The sequence below is a fragment of the Prionailurus bengalensis genome, chromosome A2 (assembly GCF_016509475.1).
Source record: "Prionailurus bengalensis isolate Pbe53 chromosome A2, Fcat_Pben_1.1_paternal_pri, whole genome shotgun sequence".
Classification (NCBI taxonomy): Eukaryota; Metazoa; Chordata; class Mammalia; order Carnivora; family Felidae; genus Prionailurus; species Prionailurus bengalensis.
Window position 1 is genome coordinate 150930120 of NC_057348.1, and position 26226 is coordinate 150956345.

The 26226-nt window shown below is 38.8% G+C and overlaps 1 protein-coding gene across 1 annotated transcript in view; it reads right to left on the bottom strand.

Annotated features, from left to right (window-relative positions):
* MTPN (myotrophin) overlaps positions 1-20927 on the bottom strand; it is a 59761-nt gene extending 38834 nt beyond the window's left edge. The window contains exon 1 of the mRNA XM_043589640.1: positions 20490-20927. Coding sequence (XP_043445575.1) covers positions 20490-20561 — 72 coding nt within the window. The 5' untranslated portion in view covers positions 20562-20927. The remainder of the gene's footprint in view (positions 1-20489) is intronic.
* Between the last annotated feature and the right edge of the window lie 5299 nt (positions 20928-26226).

Sequence of the window (26226 nt, forward strand, 5' to 3'; positions counted from 1 at the left end):
AGAGAACCTATGGTTCTCTAATCCCAATGCAATAAAAACTAAAAATTAATACTAAAAGCTTTAGTACAAACACAAACCAGGACCAAAAAAACCAAAGGAACAAACAAAAATAACATACAACCAAACCAACAGTAAATGTTCTAAATTACCAATGAAGCAAAGAAGAGCTTAATACTGGAATTACTATCTTGAAAATAAAGGTAAAAATATTAAATTATTATATTAAAGGTAAGAATATTACTTATGGATAGACCCAAAACCGTGGAAAACCACAGCTTTTGTGAAATGCTAGTTAAATTAATGTAACTATACATTACATGTATACTGTACATGGCTTTTAAAAATATGTCAGTTATTGAGGTGCCTGGGTGGCTCTGTCAGTTAAATACCCAACTCTAGCGCCTGGGTGGCTCAGTCGGTTAAGCGTCCGACTTCGGCTCAGGTCATGATCTCACGGTCCGTGAGTTTGAGCCCCGCATTGGGCTCTGTGCTGACAGCTCAGAGCCTGGAGCCTGCTTCGGATTCTGTGTCTCCCGCTCTCTCTAACCCTCCCCCGTTCATGCTCTGTCTCTCTCTGTCTCAAAAATCAATAAACATTAAAAAAAAAATTAAAAAAAAATACCCAACTCTTGATTTTGGCTCAGGTCATGATCTCATGGGTTCCTGAGATGACGCCCTGCGCGTCCGGTTGCATGCTGACAGCACAGAGCCTGCTTGGGATTCTCTGTCTCCCTCGCTCTCTGTCCCTCCCCCACTGGTTCTCTCTCTCTCTCTCTCTCAAATAAATTTTTAAAAAGTCAGTATTTTGCTTCACACTGGACTTTGAAAACATTTATAATTTTACCACGATCTTGCAACAACAAAAATTCTAAGTACTAATTCTGATAACTTTCCATATTGGCTACAAGGTAATGACAATTTTTACAAATTTAAAAATCCATTTAAAAAAATGTACAGAAACCTCATCCAATCCATCTTGTTTCCAAAGAAAATTAATCGCACAACATCTGAATTCAAATTCAAAGGTCTATTTTTCTAGTTTTGTAAAAATCAATAATAAGAGTTCATTTCACAATTTTAAGGAAAAAATCCAGTATTTATATGTACATACACACACACTCCATTATTTCCTTTAGAATAATTATTCACAAACCTACTCAAAATATATCCTTATAAAAAGCATGTGGAATGAACAAAAATTAAGAACAATGTACAACACTTTCAGGACTAACTGCAGAAATCTCCAAGCTTATTTTAAAAAATAAGTCTTAATATTTTGAGTCAAAGTCTAGGAGTCCAAGCAGGTGCTGAATTCATCTTTCATTTTAAGCAAACTGGCCAACTAATACCTGGTTTTGGAGGTACTCTAATAATTTGACGGGTTCCTCCTGAATAACAAATTATAAAAGAAACAGTGAGCAATGTTCTATGTCAAAGGTAAAGAGGTCTTATAATGACAAACTATTTTTTAATTATGAAGCTTGAAATGATTATTTACATGATTAAATCAAAGTGGACTGGCATCTCTTTTATTTGATCTCTTGATTTTTTGTATTACACCTGAGAAGCAGTTAAAAGCATTTATGAACACAGAACATCCCTAATGTACTGGGTGACAAGAGTTAAATCCCAAGACAGTGTCCCAGCTTCCCCCACCTCCACCCGATCCAGACCCCTTTTCTGCCAGTTTGCTAATGCCAAGATGAAGGTCAACTGGTTCACTGTCTCTGTTAACACTTTCCTTCCTGTTCAGAATGTGGACACTTCTTTTCCTGCCATTTAGATTCCAAATCTTGCCAGTGACTTTCAGCTCAAGCTGACACTCCTTAATCTGATCCTTGATTTCATCTTCTGGATAGAGAATAGCCACAAGCTCTTTCTATATAAACTCTTAGCATCATATGCACAGCTCTAGATCTTTTCTAAAACCTTCAAGCATTAAAGATATTTTTCATTCACTAGCCATTTATTTGGTCATTTATTCAACAAATATTTATGAGTTCCCACTAAGAGCTAGACATCATTCTACATGGTAGAAACGTACAAAAGTGAACAAAAAAGACAAGTTCATGAGGTCAAGTAATGGCTGTCATTCACATAGCATGAGCTGTGCGGTCACCGTGGTTCTAAAACTTTCTCTTGACGACAGGTTTGTACTAAGTCACACAAAAACCGAAACTCCATTTCTCTATTCCCTCAGTCTTTCAAAAATACTCATCATATAATGGAATGAGTGGTTTATGGAATCCAACAGATCTAGAGACAAATCTTGGTCTGACATTTACTAGCCTGGTTACCCTGGGCACATTACTTAAATTTCTTCAATCTTCATTTACCGGTATTACCCATAAAAACCATGTTTCATGGTATCTTTTTAAAATCAAACGTTTATGAGAATTAAAAGAAAATGTAGACAAAGTACTCAGCAAATAACCTAATATTACATGGTGGCCATTAGAGTATCATTATGTTTATTTGTTGTTTTTTTAAAATATTTATTGAGAGGGGCGCCTGGGTGGCGCAGTCGGTTAAGCGTCCGACTTCAGCCAGGTCACGATCTCGCGGTCCGGGAGTTCGAGCCCCGCATCGGGCTCTGGGCTGATGGCTCAGAGCCTGGAGCCTGTTTCCGATTCTGTGTCTCCCTCTCTCTCTGCCCCTCCCCCGTTCATGCTCTGTCTCTCTCTGTCCCAAAAATAAATAAACGTTGAAAAAAAAATTAAAAAAAAAAATATTTATTGAGAGAGAGAAGAGAGCACGTGGATACGCGCATGGGGGAGGGGAAGAGAGTGGGAGAGAGAATCTCAAACAGGCTACACACTGTCAGCGCAGAGCCCGATGCAGGGCTTGAATTCACGAACCATGAGATCATGACCTGAGCCAAAATCAAGAGTCGGACGCTTAACCAACTGAGCCACCCAGGCACCGCTCATTATGTTTACTTGTAACACAGGGCAAGTATTAGTGCTTTATCTATATTCTAGGGATATTGTTATTCTAATCACTTACGTGGTCCAGAGAGTAAATTTCTTCTGGTGGACTGCTAATACTACTTCACTTTAAGTATAGCTTTTGGAAGTTTAAGACAAATAAGGGATAACAGGTTAGGTACAATGGTGAATAAAAAAATTTCAACGGGCTTTGTGATAGGAAGTGCTCAACTCTAACATCCACGGTCCAAACAGAGGACTACAATTTACTTGGTGTAGTTTACTTAGTATTTCTATTTTTGTGCATGTCTCAATCTTGCTCTCACTAGATTCTTCCAGATTTTTTAAAAGTTTGCCTTATCTAGTCTCCTAAGTGGTTTTAATATGCAATAAAAACACATTTACAAATATGTATATACTGTTGAAAAGTTTCAGATGTCTTGTCTGTAATAGCAAACCTTTTATATGCTTTTCAGAAGTATGGTTTGGTGGAGATATTTACTAGATCCAGACCTTCTTTCAGGCCTCTACTACACGTTAGGTTCATTTGAATAATAAATATTCAGATTGAGATAACATTCTTCATAATATTTCCAAATGGAACGGTCATCTGACTCCTGCAGAGAACTTTTTTTAGGACTTTTTTCAGGGGAAAAGAAGCAAGTAATTTGCTTCCTTTGATCTCCAAGATACCTACATGTTGCTGCAACTGAGTTCTAAGGCATAAGCACATACTGTTCTGTCACAAGAAACCAGTGTCCTCAAAAACTACTTACCAGAGACTAGACTAAATTAGCATATGTGTGACCGTTTTGTAGCACAGCATGTAAGTTAATACTGGACACCTAACTGATAGAAGAATGCATAAAACTACTAAATTTAACAAATTCCATAATGTTGAGTCAATGTTCCCAGTAATCCAGTTACAGCTAAGTATTTATTATGTTTCCTCACTTGGAGTTCAGAGTTTCCTTAAGACTATGGTATTTAGTATTTTTGTAATGACAGAGCCTTTAAGAAATTGGATGAATGCTATGGCCCCTCCTCCCACAATTATCCCTCTGTCCTCTCTCCCCTGCTCTTTGAGGTTAAAAGTCCTTGCCTTAGGATATAACTTTGCCAATAACATAACATAACATAACATAACATAACATAACAACATAACATAAAAATCATGTATTACTGCACTGGTGACATTAATGGATAAAAAGAACCAGAGTTATAAATTACAACATAGCAATGGCTTCACATGTATAATTTACCACTGAGAGGCAAAGCAAATAAAAAAAGGTGATTATATAAGTAGATGGCACAACAGAAAAGTAGGTCTGAGAAATATATAATCAACTTGCTCTTACTTCTACATATTTTCTTTAAAGTTAACAGAAGAGATCTGCCACACCAAAGGCATCAAACTTTCAATATTATAAATACGAACTCATTTCAAAGTAATGAACAGTAATAATACCCATAATAATCATTTATTTAATGGGCACCTACCTATTTAGTAAATATGTAATAATGCATCCACTGAAAACATTTTAAATTTGTTTTGAATAGCTTCTTATTACTAGTTAGTTAAAACCATTACTCAGATGATCCTGACCAAAGTGGTCACCTAAAAGCTACCAGGATCAGTCACCCCAGACATGTTACCTACTGAGGGTTATTTTCACTGACAAAATCACTACAAATAGTGGTAATGTTAAGAAACTTCAATGGTCATAATGCCTGATAATTTGGCACAAATTTTTTTTAACAAAGAACCTGCTCATGGTAAAAAAACAAACAAAACACATATAATTTGTTTAAGGATGAGAACTACAAAATAAAACAAAGCCCTGCGTTTTTATTTTGTTTTTGGTTTTTTTTGTTTAAGTAAGTTTATTTATTCTGAGAGAGAGTGCATTTGGGGGAGGGGCAGAGAGACGGGAAGAGAGAATCCCAAGCAGGATTCTCACTGTCATGCGGGGCTTGATCCCATGAATGGTGAGATCATGACCTGAGCCAAAATCAGGAGTCGGACGCTTAACTGACTGAGCTACCCAGGTGACCCAAAGTCCTGTGTTTTTAACATAGTTCATGTAAATAGCTATGTTTTTCTGTCTCTGGGATTCTTAATTTAGGACTATTCAAGGTTCTGGAATTATATGTTCAAATTATACATTCACGTTCATTAAGTTACTTGCCAGTATCACACAGAACTAATGAAAATCAAATAAAATATGAACCAGAGAAAAATTTAAATGCGAATGTAATGCATAACTTTTTATTTTTGTATTTTTAACTAATAAACGTGTTAAGCATTTACCCTCTTTACTAACAAAAAATGTTTTTAAATGAAGGTCCATGAAAGGTAAGGCCCCAAATTTTATGGTATGTTCCCTTATCTATATATTACAAGAACTTTGTTATTTTTTTTAAAGAGCGAGAAAGAGCGTGAACAGGGGACAGGGGTTGGGGGGTGGGGGGAAGCAGAGAGAATCTTCAGCAGGCTTAAGCACAATCTATGCTCATTGTGGAGCCTGATGTAGGCCTTGATCCCACAACCCTGGGATCATGATCTGAGTCTGAGTTGGATGCTCAACCAACTGAGCCACCCAGGTGCCCCTACATAGAACTTTTAATGTAAGTTTGGTTTTTTTTTTTTCCAAGATGACTATTTCAGTCACTTAGTTTTATATAGTTGATTTACTTAATAAAAGCTCACTTTATTTTTCTTCTTTGGAGGTTTTTTTCTTTTATTTTTTGTTTTTAACATTTATTTATTTTTGAGAGTGAGTGAGCGGGAGAGGGGCAGAGAAAGTGGGAGACAGAGACTCTGAAGTAGGCTCCAGGCAGAGGTGTCAGCACAGAGCCCGAAGTGGAGCTCGAACTCACGAACCATGAGATCATGACCTGAGCCGAAGTCGGACACTTAACCGACTGAGCCACCCAATTACCCCTCTTCTTTGGCAGGTTTTAAAGCCATTAGTCACACTTAGAAATTTTCCTATGGAAACAGTGAAGTATTAAAATTTTTACTGGTGGTATAAAATTGAAATTTTTACAAAATGCATGTATTTATATTTAGAAAGACTACCAAAATTTTAAAAATCCACTCAAAACATTATTATAGTATCTCAATTTGGAAAAATTAATATGATCAAAAATTAGCCTCATTTTCAAAGAAACTAATTCATGGCTCCACAGCTGGAATTTATTCCTAAAATCTTAGGTAGCCAGGGAAATATCTTCTGTCAGGATCCAATGATTTACATTCCTAAAGTCTGTATCTGTAAATAAACCCATGATAGGAAAGGAGTGGGAGAAGGGAAGGAAAGGAGGGAGCAAGGGAGAAAGAAGGGGAAGAGTAATTCAATTCCTACAATTTTAAACGCAATCTCTACAGAAATCTATTGAGTGGGAAGGGGAGGGTGTACATATTTTCTTAAGATTTGTTTTTCTGTCACCATCGTACAGGAGTGACAACTTGAATTCATGTTATAGGTTTTATTCCTGACACAAACGCTTGTTTCACTGTTTTCCAGTACCATCAAAAATAACATAAAGGGGGGCACCTGGGTGGGTCAGTGGGTTAAGCATTTGACTTCGGCTCAGGTCATGATCTCATGGTTTGTGAGTTCGAGCCCTGCGTTGGGCTCTGTGCTGACAGTTCAGGGCCCGGAGCCTTCTTTGGATTCTGTCTCCCTCTCCGTCGCTCCCCTCCTCATGCTCTGTGTCTCTGTCTCTCAAAAGATGAATGAACGTTAAAAAAAAAAAACAAAAAAAAAAAACAAACTTAAAAAAAAATAAAGGAAAGATGACGTAACCCCTTAAAATTAATGTTGTAATTTTTCCCATGAGCATACAGACCTAAAAAAACAAAAACAAAAAAAACTTCATAATCATTTTATCTAAGATGTGTCTTGCTCCTCATTTGTGTTTACTGATTTTGAATAAAAGATGGGGACCCTGTATGTCCAATTTTGGGTGTTTTCAGTTGTGAAAACTTGTATTTCTATTTATCGGTTCAAACTTGTATGTTCTTCCCTATCTTTTGCTGGTTCCATCTCAATGCTTTACATACTGTAATAATCTTCAATTTTCCCCCTATCTATTTCATTTGTAGCTCTGAAAAATTTCAATGCAAATGATGGGAAAAGAGTACTCTCCTGGATGGGTCAGATCAAATCCTGTCCTTCTACTTACGAGCTGTAGGATTTCAGGCAAGTTGCTTAATTTTCATTTCTCTAACTATAAAATGGAGATTAAGCCTACCTGGGTAGATGTGAGATTAAATTATATGCGTATCTATATTAATTTATTATACAGGACCATACCTTGCACAGGGTAAGTACTCAAAGAGAAGGCATTCTGTTCCCATTCTTCCATTTCAAAAAAAAATTTTTTAATGTTTATTTTTGAGAGAGAGAAACAGACAGAGAGAGAGAGAGAGAGAGAGAGAGAGAGAGAGAGAGAGAGAGAGAGTGTGAGCGGGGAAGAGGCAGAAAGAGGGAGACACAGAATCCGAAGCAGGCTCCAGGCTCTGAACTGTCAGCACAGAGCCTGACGTGGGGCTTAAATTCACAAACAACAAGATCATGACCTGAGCTGAAGTTGGATGCTTAACCGACTGAACCACCCGGGTGCCCCATTATCGTCCGTTTTGAATTTGATGTTCTATAGCACTGATTCTCCTCTCTACTGCAATCAAATATGGCTACTTCTTGGCTCTTAAAGCAGTCTACTATTTTTATATAGTTGTAGAATTTAAACACATTTGTATAGTTGCTTTCTAAGTTTTATTTGTATGCCATGTTTTAAATAGGAAAATAATTTATTCAGATTCTATACAAGTACCTTATTTGTTGTTTATCCTGTACAGCCTTTTAAATGAACCTACTGAAGAAAATGGATCCTCAGAAATATTCACTGTTGTTAAGTTCTATGCTTACTAAGCACTATAAGTGCTTAATGGTATCTGCTGAATGAATTATGTATGAACCAGTGAAAACTGTACTAACTAGCCTTCTCTTTCTCTTCCAGAGTTTGAAAATCAAGTGAGGTTGTGGGACTGGCATTAGGACTGGAGAGAGAATAATTCTGGAACACTCTGGTGAAGAATGACCTTTGATAACCGAAAAGATTATAGATTGTAGAATTCCCTTTCAGTTTAATGATTTAAATCAGTTCTTATCTGCATGTATACAAGCAATGATTCTTATTTTTCAGAATAATTCTAGGCCTCTTGCCTAAGCTTCAAATTTACTATTAAGACTCTGCTTTTTCTTTTAAAGAATTTCATTGAACTTTCTTTCTCATCCCCTTATCTACATGTGGCTTTTCCAAGTCTTGTTCTTCCTTCAATATCTTTACAGCAGAAAGATTTCTGAATCATATTTTCGGAAATGTTGAGCCCCAAAATAAGTGTTATGTTTGATCACACATGTTAATTACTTTAGATCTCAAAATCTTGAGGAGAAAGAAATAAAATTTAGTTTATTAGACAAGCCAGTTTTTGTAACTTCAGTGTTATACAGGGATGAGCAAACTCTGACCCATGGGTCAAATCCGGCCTGCTGCCTGGTTTTGTAAATAAAGTGTAACTGGAACAGGGACATGCTTATCTGCTTATATATCATCCATGGCTGCTTTTGCATAACTGCAGAGATAAATACTGATGATAGAGACTGTAGAGCTCACAAAACCTAAGACAGCCTTGGCCTAAGACTCCTTTTAGGAATGGATCTACATAAAAGCAACTCAAATAGCAGGCATACGCTATGCAGTTATAATCTGTTAGGTAATGCTATGCTGAATCTTACATTCAGTATCTCTTTTAAAAATGAGATAAAACATCTGAATTGGCTATTACTACAATCCCTACCTGCAGATGAGAAAGCTGAGGCTCATGGAATTAATCAACTTGGTCAAAGTTAGTACGTGGTAGGGTTGGCACTCAAACCCAGGTGTGCTGGAATGCAAAGTGAAAGTATAATTACTCTCCTGAAGAGAGCTTTAAAGTAAATAATAAAGGTGTTTTCCAAGGAATTGGTCTGCAGCTGGAAGGCTTTCAATTTTATTGGTTTGATGGTCCACGTGCTTTCATACTGTTTTAAGCAATGTGGCATTAAGTATAGATTTTAATATTTGTTCATTATTACCAGTGAAAAAGCAATGATGCTGCTTATTCTTCACAAGAAAACAAGCATAAAACTACCTTCACTTTTACTCAGACTGTATGGTTTTAAAAATTCATCACTGAAATTCTAAAGTGATGGCCATGAGAGGTTACAAGCAGAAGGTGGTGTTCTATCTAGGCAACTATCGTCACTATCATTGTATTCCACAACTATTGTAATAGTGTGAAAAAGTTGGGCGGAACTTATTGAGTTTAAAACAAAGACTTTGAAAACAGCCATTTTCAAGAGAGGAAATGAAGGAACATCATTTATACGAAAAAACAACTGTCACAAAGAAGAACATGGTAAAACAACTTTGGAAACAACAAAGTAAGGGTTAGTTCCTAGAATACCAATTCAACCCAAACTTAACTATACGGCAGAAAAGAGACAATGAGATAAATACTGGAAACACAAGATGATTTTTTATCTTCAAAAAGTTCACGGCATAATAATGGAGAACAGGCAGGTAAAAATTCCTACGGGGCTCTTAATTACAAGCAGTGGAAAGCAATTCATAATGATGAACAGAAATGGAATGCATTAAACAAATAATAAAAGTATCTCTCAGAATTATTGTGAAGGTTGAAGAACCAAGCTGAGTAAACGTACAGCAATGAAAGAGGCTTAGAAACAAGAAATAAAACCAAAATGTTCAGAGAATCATCTGGGCACAGAAGAGAGGCCACAATGGACACAACACTACTTCTCTTTTTGAAACTGCAGGTTTTACTGCTGCCACTGCATCCATTACAGTGCCCGAGTCTTTGTATCAGCTCCAGGTAAAAGCATCCAATTAGGGTTATGGATTATGGGCCCATTTCTTAAGTGCAGGCAGGAAGAAGCAAGTTATTTGTCCTTTTTGGCTTTTACTGTGGCAGGAGCCAAGCCTTGCATTTCACCAAGACTCCTACTATGTAAGAAGGAAGGGCCTTCAAATTCTGGGAACCTCCACCCCTAAAAAGACAAAAGCCCCACTACAAACACTGCACCTTAAACCAAGATCTACACAATACACTGGGGCGCCTGGGTGGCTCAGTCGGTTGAGTGTCCGACTTCGGCTCAGGTCATGATCTCACAGTTCGTGAGTTCGAGCCCCACGTTGGGGTCTGTGCTGACAGCTTGGAGCCTGGAGCCTGCTTTGGATTCTGTGTCTCCCTCTCTGTCTGCCCCTTCCCCGCTCATGCTGTCTCTCTCTCTGTCTCTCAAAAAATGAATAAACGTTAAAAAAAATTATAAAAAAAGATCTACACCATATTTTGCAGGGAGGTAATCTCTGAGTTCTCAAGTTTGAGAGGCACTATTCAATATCTAAATGGTAACAAGCGATTCACTCCTACACATGCACCTTTTTTTTTTTTAAACCAGTAAGACAAAAACTCTTTTTGAACATTCAAAACTTAAAGACACGAGCAACAGTTCTACAGAACAAGATCTGAGTTTCTCAACCACTGTTTTTCAAATTCAAGTCTAGGGACTTGTCAGTCAAATCAGGAACCCATAGCTCTCCGGTGTAAGAAACACTGCACTACAATAAACACAGCGAAAAAGTTCTATATTAGATATCTATATTCTATATTAGATTCTATATCTATATTTGATACCACATTGGCATAAATGAGGAATTAACTGCACAGTGAATGCTATGCGGAACAAGAACTTAAAAATAAGCAGAAATTTACTAAGCAGATAGGGTAGGCAAAAAATATTCCATCAGATGTAATAAAGTATAAAGTACTTTATTATAAAATACCATAATATAAGTGAAAAAAATCTGTTCTGGTTCCAGAAAACTGCATTAAAATCCTAATACCTGTTAGCAGTATGATCTGGGTCAAGCCCTTTAACATCTGATTTTTCCTCCTCTACAAAATAAGGGAGGTGGACTAGACGGATATTTAAGTAGCTTTGCTTCTAACCATATTTATGGTCACTATCATGAGTAACAACGGCTTAACGTTTATTGGCTAACACTTCACCACATGCCAGGGAAAAAGGTACACAGTTTAAATATATCAAGAGGGTCTTATAAACATCCTCATTTTTTCCCAAGTGAGGAAACTCTGGTTCTGAGCAGTTAACTCATTCACTCAAAGTGATCCAGTTAGTTAAGAGAACCACAGCTAGAGGGTTTAATTCCAAAGCCATTAACATGATAGCTAAATCAACAATGAAATTCCAAATTCCCTAAGGAGAGTGTTTTAGCTTCTAAAACCCCCTTATTTGGATGCCTAAATTTTTCAGAAGGTCAAGAATTTAGACCTAAGTATCAAAACGTTCTTTATTTTATATAGTCAAATAGAAACCTTTCCAAAATATACATGTGTCCGATTTTTTAAATAAGAGAAAAGTGGACCGAATTTAAACTATTCATGAAGCTCACAGTTACATTCATACATATTCATTATTGTATGGGCCCCTAGAACTTTAAGGTAATATGACTCTTGGCCCTTCATTTTCTCGGGTCAGCTCATGGTTTTGTTTCTTCTCTCATTGCTTTCAGTAATCACAGCCCCTCTCCATCTTTGTAATGTTTTGTGGACTAAAAAAAGAAAAAAGAAAAGAGAAAAGAAAGAAAAGAGAAGAAAAAAGAATAAGAAAAACCAACCGCCCAAGCTTATCGGAACTATTAATAAAGATACAGTTGCAAAAAAATTAATTTCAGTCGTATTTCTTACCGTAAGGTAGTCTTTGTTATAGTACCTATTAACTCTTAATTATCAATTCAGCTGTGATTTGATTGCCTAAACACAATTTCACTGTTACAAATACTTTGATATAGAATACTCCCATGCTGCACTATATCCTCTGATCTTAAGACAGTTCATAATGAATTAAAATCTAAAGCATTATGGTCTTTAGATTACATGATACCAGCATTCTAGGAAAAAAAATGTCTAATGCTTATGGAGACATAAGGGTTAAGTTTGAAGTCATTCAAAAAATGCTCCCATTTTCCCTGAGACAAAAGAAAAGGGAAAAAAATCTTAAAGGAACCTTTCTACAAAAATTCTAAAAAGGATATAAGAGGAAAATGGCTCTACTCCATACTAAATAATGAAGCTACAGTAACTAAAACAATTTAGTATGGAGCGAAATAGAGCAAGAAATCCAAACACATACTGAAATTCTGTTTATGATGAAGACAGTAGTTCAGATTATTAATTCAGGAACAAATTAAAAAATTACATAATAAATGGTACGGAAACAAACTGTCAGAAAAACACACAAACTACATTCCTGTTTTGTGGCTTACTTGAAAATAAATAACAGAAGTATCAACTGCCTAAAATGCCAAAAAAAAAAAAAAAAAGAAAAAAGAAAAACGTTCTAGAAGACTAAATTTATAATCTTATAAAGAAAGAGATCTCTGTAATAGAAAATATCCAAGTCACACAAGGGGAAAAAGTGAGATTTACCACATGAAAAGTAAAGACTGTTATAGAAAAACAAAATGGATGAAGTCAAAAGACATACTGGAAAAAATATCTGCAAAACATATGATAAAAAACTAAATTCCTTAATTTATAAAGGGCTCATACAAATCAATAAAAAAAAGACCAACTACCTAACAGAAAACTGAACAAAAGAAATAAACAAGAAATTGGGGGAAAAGAACACAAATGCTAAAGATCTGATGTTGGATTTTCTTATTAAAGAAATGCAATTTGAAGCAACGTATCATTTCTCACCTATTCAAACAGCAAAAACTACAAAGTGTCATGATGGCCAGTGCTGCTGATGTTGTGAGAGAATAATTAGTCTTATGTGCTTACTGATTTGTGGCTAGGTTGATAAGACTTTCTCAGGAGGGTAATACAGATATAGCCTCAAAAGCTGCCAAGGTTTATACATAGGTAATCATGACAGCACTGTTTAATCACAAAAATAGGCCGGAAAAAATGTCTGCATTGAACACTAGTCAAATAAACTATGGTACATCCGATGAAACAGAAAACAGAACGCTGTGTCCCACCGGAAAAAAGAAAAAAAAGAGAGGATGAATAGATTTCAATGTGGAACCTAAGATGAATTATAAAGGAATTAAAAAAAGCAAAGTGCAGAAGGTATGTATATACAGAATCGTTTTTTAAGTGGGGAAATAGATAAGTAAATTTCCAGTGCTTTTCGGCAATTAGGTGAAACTGTTAAGAATGGTTCACTTTGTTCAAAGAGACCTGGAAAGGGAGCCATAGCTGATGCATTTTTTAATCTGTTCCTGAATTAATTTCACTTTTTAAAGTTAACAGCAATTATCTAGATAGTAGAATTATAGGTCAATTTTTGTCTTTTTTATGCTTTTCTGTCTTGAAAATACCTACTACAACCTATATTTTATTTTCTTTTTCAAGTCTATTTTTTGAGAGAGAGAGAGAGAGAGAGCGAGTAGGGGAGGGGCAGAGAGAGAGAATCCCAAGCAGGCTCCAACCTGTCAATGCTGAGCTCCATATGAAGCTCCAACTCTCAAGCCATGAGATCATGACCTGAGCTGAAATCAAGAGTCAGACAGTTAATGGACTGAGCCACCCAGGCACCTGACAAGCCATACTTTAAAGAAACCACCTGGGGAGGAGGAGTGAGCAATGAGAGACTTCGTCTCAATTTATTTTATTCAACACAGAGTTGTCTTTTAAATAATAAGCTTATGTTGTTTTTATAATTAAATTGGCTTTAGCTTATTGCGCTTTTAATTGTCTGCACTAGTGTAAGGATCCTGTCTAAAATTTTAGAGCAAAACACTATATATAGCCTATGGACATCTGAGTGAACACGAGCCTCCCAATATAAGAAAGGTCTTCCTTTGCATTAAAACAAAACAAAACAAACACCAGACTAATAGAAAAAAAAAGTATCTACACTAAACGTTCTATACCTTCTGGGGGCACCTATATTTATACAAGCTGATACATTTGCTTTCTGACGGAGTCACCAGCCCTGATGCAGAAAGGGCATACATAACACAGCAACAAATCTTTTCGATATAAGAAACTGGCAATTTAAAAAAGGAATGGAGAAAAGGGAAACCACCTAAAATGAATAAATGCAAGACAGACTGAATTAGGACTGTTTTTAAATTGCCAATTTTATTAGGAAAGTGAAAAGTGATCCCAATAAGTCTTGGCAATTTCTCAAGATTAGAGTTGATACTTTTCTCAGGTTCAAGAGATCCTACCCTTTCAAAGAGTGCACAATTGTTGCTTTTAAAACCTACCAGGGTGTCAAAGGTAGATGTAATTAGAATGGGGGCTGGAGAAAGAAGGGAAACCACAGAGAAAGGGAAGTTACAGACCTGATGTATAGTATTTCACAGCAAGTGAAAAAGAAGCACATGTAAACAAGAGACTACATGTATGGGACCTGCTGGAGATTATAAGGGACAATTTATCAATACATCTCATAAGCATTCACCTCTATCTAGGACAGCTGGATCCTCAAAATCTACCAAAAAAGTCACCCCTAAGTAGTCTCAATGGATAATTACCATCCTGCTGTGATTATTTTTAACACTTGTATATTCAATAATACAGCATCTCCTGAGTTACCTAGCATTACTGAGAAATGGAGGCCAATGGCATGCTGAAGTATCATAGCAAGGAACTATGAAGTCAGAGTTCAAATCTCAGCTTCACTAATCAAGAGCTTTATGACCTTGGGCAAGCTATTTAATCTTTGCTTCAGTCTCTTAGTCTCTAAAATGGGGGTTAGCAACATTAACTATGCTCATGGGTTGATGTGATAAGTAAATGAAATTATATGATGTGTAAGTGAAATTATACTTACACTTGGCATCACAGTGCTCAAACATACAAAATTTTAAGAACATACTTTTTGAAAAAATTACAATGTGTTTAATTTATATATATTTTAAAGTTTATTTATTTTGAAAGAGCGAAGGAGGGAGAGAGAGAGAGAGAGAGAGAGAGAGAGAGAGAGAGAGAAAGCGAGCAGGGGAGGGGCACAGACAGAGGGAGAGACAGAATCCCAAGCAAGCATTTCACTGTCAGCACAGACCTCGATGCGGGTCTTGAACTCATGAACTATGAGATCATGACCTGAGCAGGAATCAAGAGTCGGACATTTAATCAACTGAACCACCCAGACGCCCCTGCAGTCTGTTTAATTTAAACCACTGAAAAGAAATCTCAATACTTAACTTTTGTTTCTTAAAGCAAACAGACACAATTTAAGTTTTTCTGTACCGCGCAGGATCATAATTACACATATAAATTGTTAAGACTGTGTGACTATGTGGGGCACCCGGTTGGCTCAGTCGGTGGAGCATCCACCTCTTGGTATCAAAGTGGTGGGTTCAAGTAACACACTGGGTGTAGAAGAAACTTTAAAAAAAAAAATCTTAAAAAAAGCCCCCAAAACTGTGTGACTATAAATACAAGTTTCCATAAGTTATCAAACTATCCATCTCTTTATAGATGTACACTGAGCAAAGATAGCCCCCAGTGAGATTTAAAGTTTATAAGAGATACTGTTTCTATGCTATTTCCAAACTGCTAAGTGTAGCCATTTTTCTATGTCATTATTCATAATCAGAGATAACTTGTGCCTACTTCTTATAAGCCCCTTTCTCTCTCTTAAGGTGCTGATGCTAAGCTACTCTTAGCTAAGACACCAGATAACCATGTCAGGGAAGACTGATACAGTGAGAAAAAAATATGGGCTGTAGAGTCAGACAGCTCTAGGTTTAAATCCCAGTTGTGCTACTTTGTGGCCTTGTTAAAGTTGCTTAACTTCTCTGAGGTTTCAATTTCCTCATCCTTAAAATGGGGATACTATTAGCTATATTGAAATGCTTTGGTAAAAAGCAAATGAAAATTTTGGTAAAGATCTTGCAGAGTATCGTCTCGTACCTGGCAATATAAATCACTCTGTCAATGGTAATCAATAGCAATTATATTGCTAATGAAGTATGTTGAAACTGTAGCTAAGACAAAGAATTTCTCAGAACATATGTTTTTAATGTGTGAAATTCCCTGGCACTGTACTGGAGATACAAAGATGAAAAAGAATATAATATCTAAGCTCCGGAGGCTCAGAGCCTAATTAAAGACAGACATGTAAACAAAGTCACAGCAATGTGGTAAGTGAAACAGTAAAAGAAGCAGTGTACCATTTGAAATCAAATGTTTTTCTGGAAGAAGTGATATGTGCACTAAGAGGAGCTCACGAGGTTGGGCGTTAGGGATTGAGGTGAGCAGACCTGCTCAGGGAGGAAGAAAAGAGTGCATAGAAAGATGTACAAGTAAGAAACAGCTGGCAGGGTCTGGGGCAGAGGACCTGTAGACAGTGCTTGCAGAAAGGCAGGCCCCGGCCAGATCAGAGTGTACTTACGGAAGAGATGGCTTTTTAAAAAACTAATAATGGGGAATCATAAAAGTATTTTAAGAGCAGTGAAGGAGGTTGGCCGAAAAAGACAACATGCCCAGAATTCACGTGACAGAGAGATCCCCTCCCCTAAGTTGTGCAAGTTGACGAGGAAAGAGAGGAACACTATAGTCAAGGAAAATACAGTCCAGATGGGAAAGACACAGCAATTAATCTAAGGTCGTGATAAGAATGGAGAGTAAAGAATGGACGAGAGACTAAGAAGGTAGTCTTGATAACACGCAGAAATTTGGGAAGATCCCCCAATTTCTCATTTGGGGAAACGGCTGGGTCGTGATGTCATTAGTCGAAATGGAGACAACAAAAATGAAAACAGTTTTGGAGAGGGCAATGTGGGGTCAATCGAATATATCTGAACAGAACTATCCATTAGAAAGTCTGGAGCTCAGGTGAGAGCAGAATGAAGTCCAATGGAAGAAATTAACACACAGGGAAAAATGGCAGACAAGGCAAGGGTAATGTCACCCAGAAGATGTACACAGATTGAAAATGGGGCTACGAGTATCTACTACTGCTGCTCATGATTATCTTACTTTCCGGCTTTCTCGTTTTCCAAATGGACAAACCAAAGTTTATGTGAGATGTTACTTACAGTTTTCAAACTTCTTTAAAAGTAGGACAGTTTTCCCACACAAGTCTGCTGAATACAGATGCTTAAGTTTCCTGAGCACTGTGTCCAATTTCTTCACTATCAGTCCTGGCCTAGCAAAGTGCGTGGGACCTGAAAGGTGCCCATGAAAAACGAATGAACCAAGTATGGTCTTTAGGTCAGTCAAGAAGCCAAACAGTCTCAGACATTGTTTTAATGTTACAGATGAACATTTAATACGGATTAACCTAAAATCTTCTCTATATGCTGCTTTTTCCATTTAGAGAGAGAGAATTTTCAATGGTCTGGGGACTCTGAACTTAGTTTTCAGAGTTCATGAAGTCACCCCAAACCAGTAATTTATGGCTCTCCATATTTAGATTTCTGTATATAAGTCAGAAGCAGGTAGAAAAGTAAAATTACTGATTTTTTTAAATACTAGTTTTAAAGAGGGAGAATACTAAAATGCTTCACCTACAGGTCCATTCGTGTATACTAACTATGCAAGACATCTTCACAGGAGTAGAGAAGAATATTTTAAAGGTTCTTACTGCTTACAAGGAAAACTAGAGGACTCCAAACAGTGCTTTATGTACTTTCTTTGCAGTTACTTAGATAAATGCACATTACGTAAGTTCAGAGTGTCATAATGAGTAGAGTACCATAAACTGGCGGATGAAAAAGATGAGTCAATGAGTAAGCAGGGAAGACGGCTGCAGAACAGAAGAAACTATGTTATAAGCACCTGAGAGTGTGAAGAGACACCTGAAGGGAACTCAGTCAGTAAAAACTGGAGTGCCGGTTTTGGGCGGTTTCGGTTTTTGTTATTTTTCATTAACAAAACAAACGGTATTCTAAGAGACTCAGATTACTCAATAAAACTAAGGAAAAAGCTCACTGTTCGTAGGACTACACGACGGTCAAACCTTTTCGGATAAACCAGTTAATACTTCCTTTTCTTTGAATGTCTAGTTTTCCTCTCGTGCACATCTTTTTTTTTTAATGTTTGTTTATTTATTTATTTATTTAGAGAGCACACAAGCAAGGCAAAGGCAGAGAGAGAGAGAGAGAGAGAGAGAGAGAGAGAGGATCCCAAGTAGGCTCCATGCTTCAGTGCAGAGCCTGCTGCAGGGCTCGATCCCACAACCTGTGAGATCAGGACCTGAGCAGATACCAAGAGTCGATGCTTAACCAACTGAGCCACCCAGGCGCCCCTCATGCACATCTCTTTTGATGAGAATAGACAGCCTGGTAGTAACAGGGAAAAAACAAAAGTAAACTCAACACAATGACCTGATTCCAAAACAAACCAACAAAAATCAATCCATCATTATTTTAACGTGAGTGTTTTTGCGTAACTGAGAACTGTGGGTGTAACTCATCTGCCTGAGGCCGACCTTGGGAATGCCCCACTAGAAATCTTGGCATTATATGTTTTCACAATTACATTTTATACAGGGAGGCTGCATGCAGCAGTTAAAGAGCCTAAGTTTTGGAGCCAGCAGTCCAGTTCTGGCTTCATTTGTTATCTCTGCAACTTTGGACTTTTGTCTTAAGTACTCTGCGTTTCTGTAAAACAGGACTAATAAAAGTATTTCACAAGAATGATATAAAATAATGTATCAGGAAAACACCACATAAATGGTGTTGGTTCTGTAGGTGTAAGCTCCCTTACTACTTACCAACTTTGTATATTTCAAGTTAACCAAATAACCTAGCTTCTTCCATAACAGAAAAACAAGAGCCCACTCAACTTCCCGAGTACTGTGGCGTCCCATCACTGAAAAATGTACCAGGCAATGAAGTGTCTCAGTAATTTCTTCCTTTAAATTTTTTTTTTGTTTATTTATTTTTGAGACAGAGCATGGACGGGGGAGGGTCAGAGAGAGAGGGAGACACAGAATCTGCAACAGGCTCCAGGCTCTGAGCTGTCAACACAGAGCCTGACACGGGGCTCGAACCCACGGACCGCGAGATCAGGACCTGAGCCGAAGTCGGCCGCTTAACCGACTGAGCCACCCAGGCGCCCCAGTAATTTCTTCCTTTAAACTTTGTATTGAAACGTCCCGTAAGTTAGGTTTCAGACTACCACTAGCTGAGAGGGCGGTGAGAAGGTGTCCTACAAATCCACTGCAAATAGCTAAACACATGATCTGCAAGCAGAAAGTCTAAATTGTAATGGTATTTATTAAACAGAGTAAAGACCAGCAGCAGCTTGCCTTGCACAATCCTGCAAGTTTTAAGAAACTCTGCTTCTGCTTAGTTGCTTCCTAACAGATCTCTGGAGGCAAAGCAGCACATCGGTGGGCATATCCTTTGAAGAACTAAAATCCAGAACCAGTTCTCACACTCTTAGAAGGTGAGTCAGATGCCCCCCACGGCTATGTCCTAAAGTTACACTTTTTAGAAGATGTCCTCCAAGGTTATGTCTTAAGGTTACACTTTGGGGATTTTTTTTTTTTTTAACATTACCACCGAATTAAACAAAACAAAAAACACGTAAGTACTCTCCTAATTACAAAAGGCACAGTTCTGGGGTCCAGAGGCAGGTCGGCCTGGAATGTTACCACTCCACCACCATGCAGATTCAATTTTGCATTCTGAGTGTAGGTTTGAGATGAGCTTTCCTCATCATGATCCTACCCCCAAATATAACTGTGAATGAACGGCACACTATTTATTACACGTTTAGGCATTTCACTTCAGATGGGATCAAGGATCAACATGGAGTAACTGAAGTCAACGTGCATGCTGGAAAACTATTCTGTATCTTAAAAACCCCCCGGCGCTAATGGACAACGTTACCACTTGAAGCCAGGATGTATGTGTTGTAGTGTGGGAGACGAAAAAGGCCACACCCAAAGCGAAGGCTTCACAGTGAAGTGATACCAAGTTTCAGAATTGTAACCATTGCTATTTTCGGCACTCTTTTTTCACGGTCAATGACTACTTTAAATTCTTAACCGGCTCAAAGTTCAAGAAGACGTTCCTCTGATTCATTCAGCAACCGGCAGGTCCAAGATGGAGAATTACCCCATTCAAAGCAAGGTTTAAGTAACTCAGGCATAGAAGAGGGCCAGACTCAAGTGACCAGGGCTCAGAAGGGACCCTAACAGAGGGTGACCACTCCTCCCCTCCCCCCAGGGAGGCAGGCAGACAAGAGCCTGACTGAACCACCGAGCAGTTACCTGGCACGGAACGCGACCGCGTCATCAGGACCCCTTCCCTCAATATAGACGCTCCCGGACTCCCTTCTCTCCTCGGTGCCACCTCCATCCCGGCTGGTTCTCCTCCCCCCCACCCCCCGCCGCCCCCACCCCCGCCAACCCAGCTCGCGTCAGCTTCCTCAGCCCCATCCATCGGCATCCCACCTCCGTGCTCTCGCGTACTCCACTCGTCGCCGCTTACCTTGGCCACATAGTCTTTCACCTCATCCAAGTCTCCGTTTTTCAGGGCCCACATGAACTCCTTGTCGCACATCACTGCAGCGGGGCGGGCCGCTCGGCCGGGCAGAAGACGAGGAGGCGGTGGTAGCAGCAAGCGGATACCGCGGGGCGAGAGGGAGACAGGGCCGCGCGGAGCCGAAGGGAAGAGAAGGCGGGAAAGGCTGCCAGGCGGGCGAGGCAGTTGGCCGCGGCGACCGTTGGGGCGGGAGATAGAAAGTTCTTTTGCGGCCACCGGGCCCAGCAGAGCAGGTTCCGCCTGGCCGAAGAGAAGCAAGAGCGCTTACACTTCCGGTTCACTCCCAGCTAGGATCCTCCCCCAACTTCCTCTTCCTCTTCCCCTCGGCGGAACGCCCCGCTCTCGACCCCGCCCCGACGGCGCGCAGCGGAGCGCTCCATGGGCGCAGGCGCAGTGGCTAGGCAGGCTGGTTGACGGGGTCGGGAGTGGGCGGGACTGAAAGGCCAGCGTAGCGAGGCCGCAGGTGGGGAGGGCAGCGAGTGGAGGGGCGGTTGGGGTATTTCAGGTGGAACCAGGACGTTTCTGCACACTACACGTGGGAAGAGCTTTTTCTTTAAAACACAACCTTGGAGGGCATCTTGCTCACCTTCTAAAAGTGTGTAGTAGGAATGTTTGATTTGAATTCCTTCCCTTTTCACCCCCCCTCCTTCCCCCTGCCTTCCTGCCACCCTTCCTCTCTTTTTCCTTTCCTCCCTTTCTTGTTCCTTCCCTTTCTTTCTCCACTATCAAGCATCCCTTGGGCTCCTCCTCCATGCCAGGTTCTGCTAGGCACGGAGGATATAATAAAAAAAAGATGCAGTAAGTTTATTTCCAGGACTAAGAATTCAGTTTGGTGCCATGGGCCAGAGCACACCCAACTGTCCCGTATAATTTGTGTTTTTAAATTTTCTGTTTGTTTTCAGTGGATTGAAGCTTCAGGACTATTCTAGTGAAGCCGGTTCTACTCTTCCTAGAGTTTGGGTGTAATACCTTGGGGCACAGAATCCAAGTGAATTGTGCCCCAACACTGATGACCCAAACATGCACACAAGAACAAAGATTCAATAAAAACTTACTGGAACTATTTATATATATATAAATATATATATTTATATATATGTGTATACGTATATATATATTATATACCTTATATATTTATATATATAAATATATATACATATGTATACACATAAATATATAAGGTATATAATACATATGTATATACATATATATGTATACACATATATATATATACACATTTATATATAACTATATATGTGTATACATATATACATACATATATGTGTGTATACATATATATGTATACACATTTATATATACATTTATATATATAACTATACATATATATGTGTAACTATATATATGTATAGTTATATATAAATGTATATATATAAATAGTTATAAATGTATATATATATCAAGTCTATTATTTACAACCCACTATATAAAGAAGGCAAACTACTTTACTATGTTTACCATATAGTAATACTCAGATTATAGCCTCTGGAAATAGATTGCTTAGTTTTGAATACAGGATCCAACCCTTACTAATTTTGTAAGACAAAAATTATTTGACCCTTCTCTGTTCGGTTTTCCACATTTGTTAAATGTGAACAATAGTGTTCAATAAATGTAATTTTTTGGCTAGGATTTAGAAATAGCAAATAGAGAGGCACCTGGGTGGCTCAGGCAGTTGAGTGCCCGACTCTTGATTTCAGCTCCAGTCATGATCTCACAGTCTGTGGGATCGAGCCCTGCATCGGGCTTTCTGCTGACAGTGTGGAGCCTGCTTGGGATTCTCTGGTTCCCCCTCTCTCTACCCCTCCCTTGCTTGTGCTCTCTCTCTCTCAAAAATAAACAAGCATTAAAAAAAAATAGCAAATAGAGGTTTCAAATCAAAATAAAAATCTCCAAATATTTAACAGCTACCCTGATTGATGTTCTGTTAATTTCACTTTCTGACAATTAGAAACACAGATCCATCTACCTAATGGTGATAAATTTCTGTATCAAATAACTCTCAAGGAGTGATTTGTAAGGCAAATCTTGGAGTCCCTATGTCTTCTTGATCTCCCACTCCCACCTGTGTGATCTTTGAGTTACATCTTGCTGACAGCTCTTGATTTATATCTCTAGCTCAGATTTCTACTATGATCCATTCTTATATTTAACTTCTTAGCCATTCAAATGTGTCAAACTTAACATGTCCAACATAGGATTTGATCTCCTCTGGAATCTAAACCTAGTTGTCCCCATAGACTCCCCCTTCTCTGTGAAAGACACCAGCAACCATATGTCACTAGAACGCATGGTGACAAAGATTCTCTCCTTGGCCCAACTGTAGCCAGGCTACTCTGAGCCCTATTCTCAACCATGCCTCAACCTTGATCTCTAAAAAGTTGAACAAACACTAACGTAATTCCTAACAGCTCAAGGCCACATCCTAAGATGACCCCAGTCCCCCTTAAAATGCCTGCCTGAGAAAACTCAAGGCTGCCACTTTTTTTTTTTTTTTTTTACTGTTCATTCCAGCCAACACCTGGGGTTAGGGCTTCTGTCTCCCCATCTCTGTTGGAAGGTAGAATCCTAACCTCAGTGATTGCCAACTGGCATACATAGCTGGCCTACTTGTATTAACTCTATTGAGCCCCTACTTGGCTCCCCTTTACTCCCCCATTCTTCCTTTAAAACACCCAATCATCTCTGTACAGGTCAAAGTTGAGTTCATTTCAAGTTGGATTCTTTTCCCTACGGCACTAGTTTGCCAAAAGTTCAGATATAAAAGGAGTAAAACCAATGAATCACTAGGAGTAGTAATTAGTAAAAGTTTATTGTGCACATGCTAAAAAGATAGTTTGCAAGCCAGGAGCCCTCAAACTAAAACATGAAACGAGGCTCAGGGGTATATTGTATAAAGCAGCTTATATGGTGGCAAAGCATATTGTTTATTCCTCACAGTGACTGGTTATAGTATTAGAATTTGCTTAAATGATAAGATACCAGTTAGTGGGTTACCTCATATCAACCTTGGGAGACAGTTTAAGCTTTGCTTGTGATTTTCAGAGGTCAAGTTAGGCTTACAAAATACGTTAAATTAATCTTTGTTCATATCACTAAACTGGTACTGTCTGCTCAGGGAATTTTCAAGGCTGGTCTCTGTCTTTGATTTTAACAAGTTATTACTGATAAAAAAAAAATCTGTCCTTACCACTTATCATGTTAACTGTGCAGCTTTGATCATCTTTGACACTGGAAGTCATAAATAACCCCTATCATTCCCAATCTTTCTCTCTTATTCAATCCATTGGTAAGTCCTTCCCAATGTATCTTAAATTGTTCACCACTTCCCATCTTCACTACTGATGACCCGCCACAACCCTTCCCAGCCCCGTCATCTCTGTCTGCACTGCCACAGTAGCCTCCTAGCTGGTCTCCCCATTTTTACTCCTACCCTTCTCCCAGGAATCCCTCACCTAGCCAGAGCTACCTTTTTCAAACAGAAATCCAACAGACACGTTTTGCCCTAAGGCCCTTCAATGGCTTCCTATTGCATTTAGGATAAAATTCTACTGATTTGCTATGGTGGGTCCTCTGTGATCCGACTCTGATGTCTCTCGCGTCTTATGACACTCCCCTCCCTCCCGTATTGCTTCTTCAGTTCCTCAAAAATCTTGTCTTCTAATCAGTTGTAGGAAAAACCAAGCTCATTCCACTCGAGGGCCGTTGTCCTTGTTTCCTGTCTGGAATATTCTTTCCTTCTTGCTTACTCCTTCTGAACTTTGAAGTCTCAATGCAAATATAGCCAGATAGTCCAGTTTTTTCCCCCCCTTTGCCCCGCTTTTCACGGATTTTGCATTATTTCGTTGTTGTTATTTACCTATTTTGGTAGGTATTCATGGGACTCAACAAATATTTCCTTCTGTCTACCATTCTGAGCACAAGAGAGAATTGATCTCCCTGGCTTCCTTGTGGTTGAGTAATGCCATGTAACTAATTTTGGCCTATTATTTATGAGCAGAAGTAATAGCCATTTCCATGCTTGCCAGGAACATTGAAGGCAGTGGCTATAGTCAGCCCGCGTCCCTGAGTGACTATATTGAGGAGAGTTCCCCTACCATCCCACGATGGATACGTAGTAAAATAATAATTAAACGTTTCAGCTGCTGAGATTTGGGTGTTTATGACTGCAGCCAACACTGGGCCAATCTTGACTGATACAGAAATTATTGTCAGAAGAGAGCTGTTACTAGAACAAAACACCTCAATAAGATGGCATTGACTTAAGGGCTAGGTAGTACACAACAAAGGAAGTGATATTAGAAGCCATAAGGATGATGAATCATACCTACAGGAGTGAAACCTTTGGCAAAACAATCTCCCGCGGTAGCAAAGTAAAGCCTGAAAGGCAGCTAATGTACCCTGTACATTTGGAGCTCTAGTGGAAGAGACTGGAAAATGGAAAGCTGGTGGCATGTGTTGGTAACTATTTTTTGTGTGCGTATGGCGGGGGAGGGGGCATGTTTTAATTTTTTTCTCCGCTTCACTGAGATATAACTGACATATAACTTTGTGTAAATTTAAGGTATACAGTGTGATGACTTGATATATGCACATATTGCAAAATGATTACCTCAGTAAGGATGGTAAATACGTTCATCACCTCAAAGTTACTGTGTGTGTGTGTGTGGTGAGAACTTTTTTTTTAATTTTTTTTTTCAACATTTATTTATTTTTGGGACAGAGAGAGACAGAGCATGAACGGGGGAGGGGCAGAGAGAGAGGGAGACACAGAATCGGAAACAGGCTCCAGGCTCGGAGCCATCAGCCCAGAGCCTGACGCGGGGCTCGAACTCACGGGCCGCGAGATCGTGACGTGGCTGAAGTCGGACGCTTAACCGACTGCGCCACCCAGGCGCCCCATGAGAACTTTTAAGCTTTACTCCCTTAGTATCCTTCAGAGATGCAATGCAGTATTGTTAGCTGCAGTCAGCATTCTGTACATCAGATCCTCACAACTTATTGACCTTATACCTAGAATTTTTGTACCCTTTGGCCACTTTCACCCATTTGCCCCACCCCTAGCCTCTGGCAACCACCAATCTTCTGTGTGTTCGTTTGCTTGTTTGTTTCCTGTTGGGTGTTTTAGATCCACATATAAGTAAGATGAAGACCTCACAGTTTTTGTCTTCCTCTGTCTGACTTATTTCAGTTAGCATAATATGTTTCAAATTCATCCATGTTGTCTCAAATGGCAGGATTTCCTTTTTCATGGCTGAATAATATTCTGTTGGGTGCATATACCACATTTTCTTTATCCGTTCATCTGTCAATGGACGCTTAGGTTGTTTCCATCTCTTGACTATTCTAGTTAATGCTGCAGTAAGATGGGGCTGCAGATGTCAGTTTAGGATAGTGATTTTGTCTCCTTTGGCTATACACCCAGAAGTGGAATTGCTGAATCATATGGTACTTCTATCTGTAATTTTTGGAAGAACCCCCATGCTGTTTTCCAAGTGGCTGCACCAATTTACATTCCCAGCAACAGTATACAAGGACTCCCTTTTCTCCACATCCTTGCCATCATTTATTATCTCTCTTGTCTTTTTCAAAATGGCCATTCTAACAGGTGTGAGGTGTGAGCTCACTGTGGTTTTGACTTGCGTTTCTCTGATGGTTAATGATG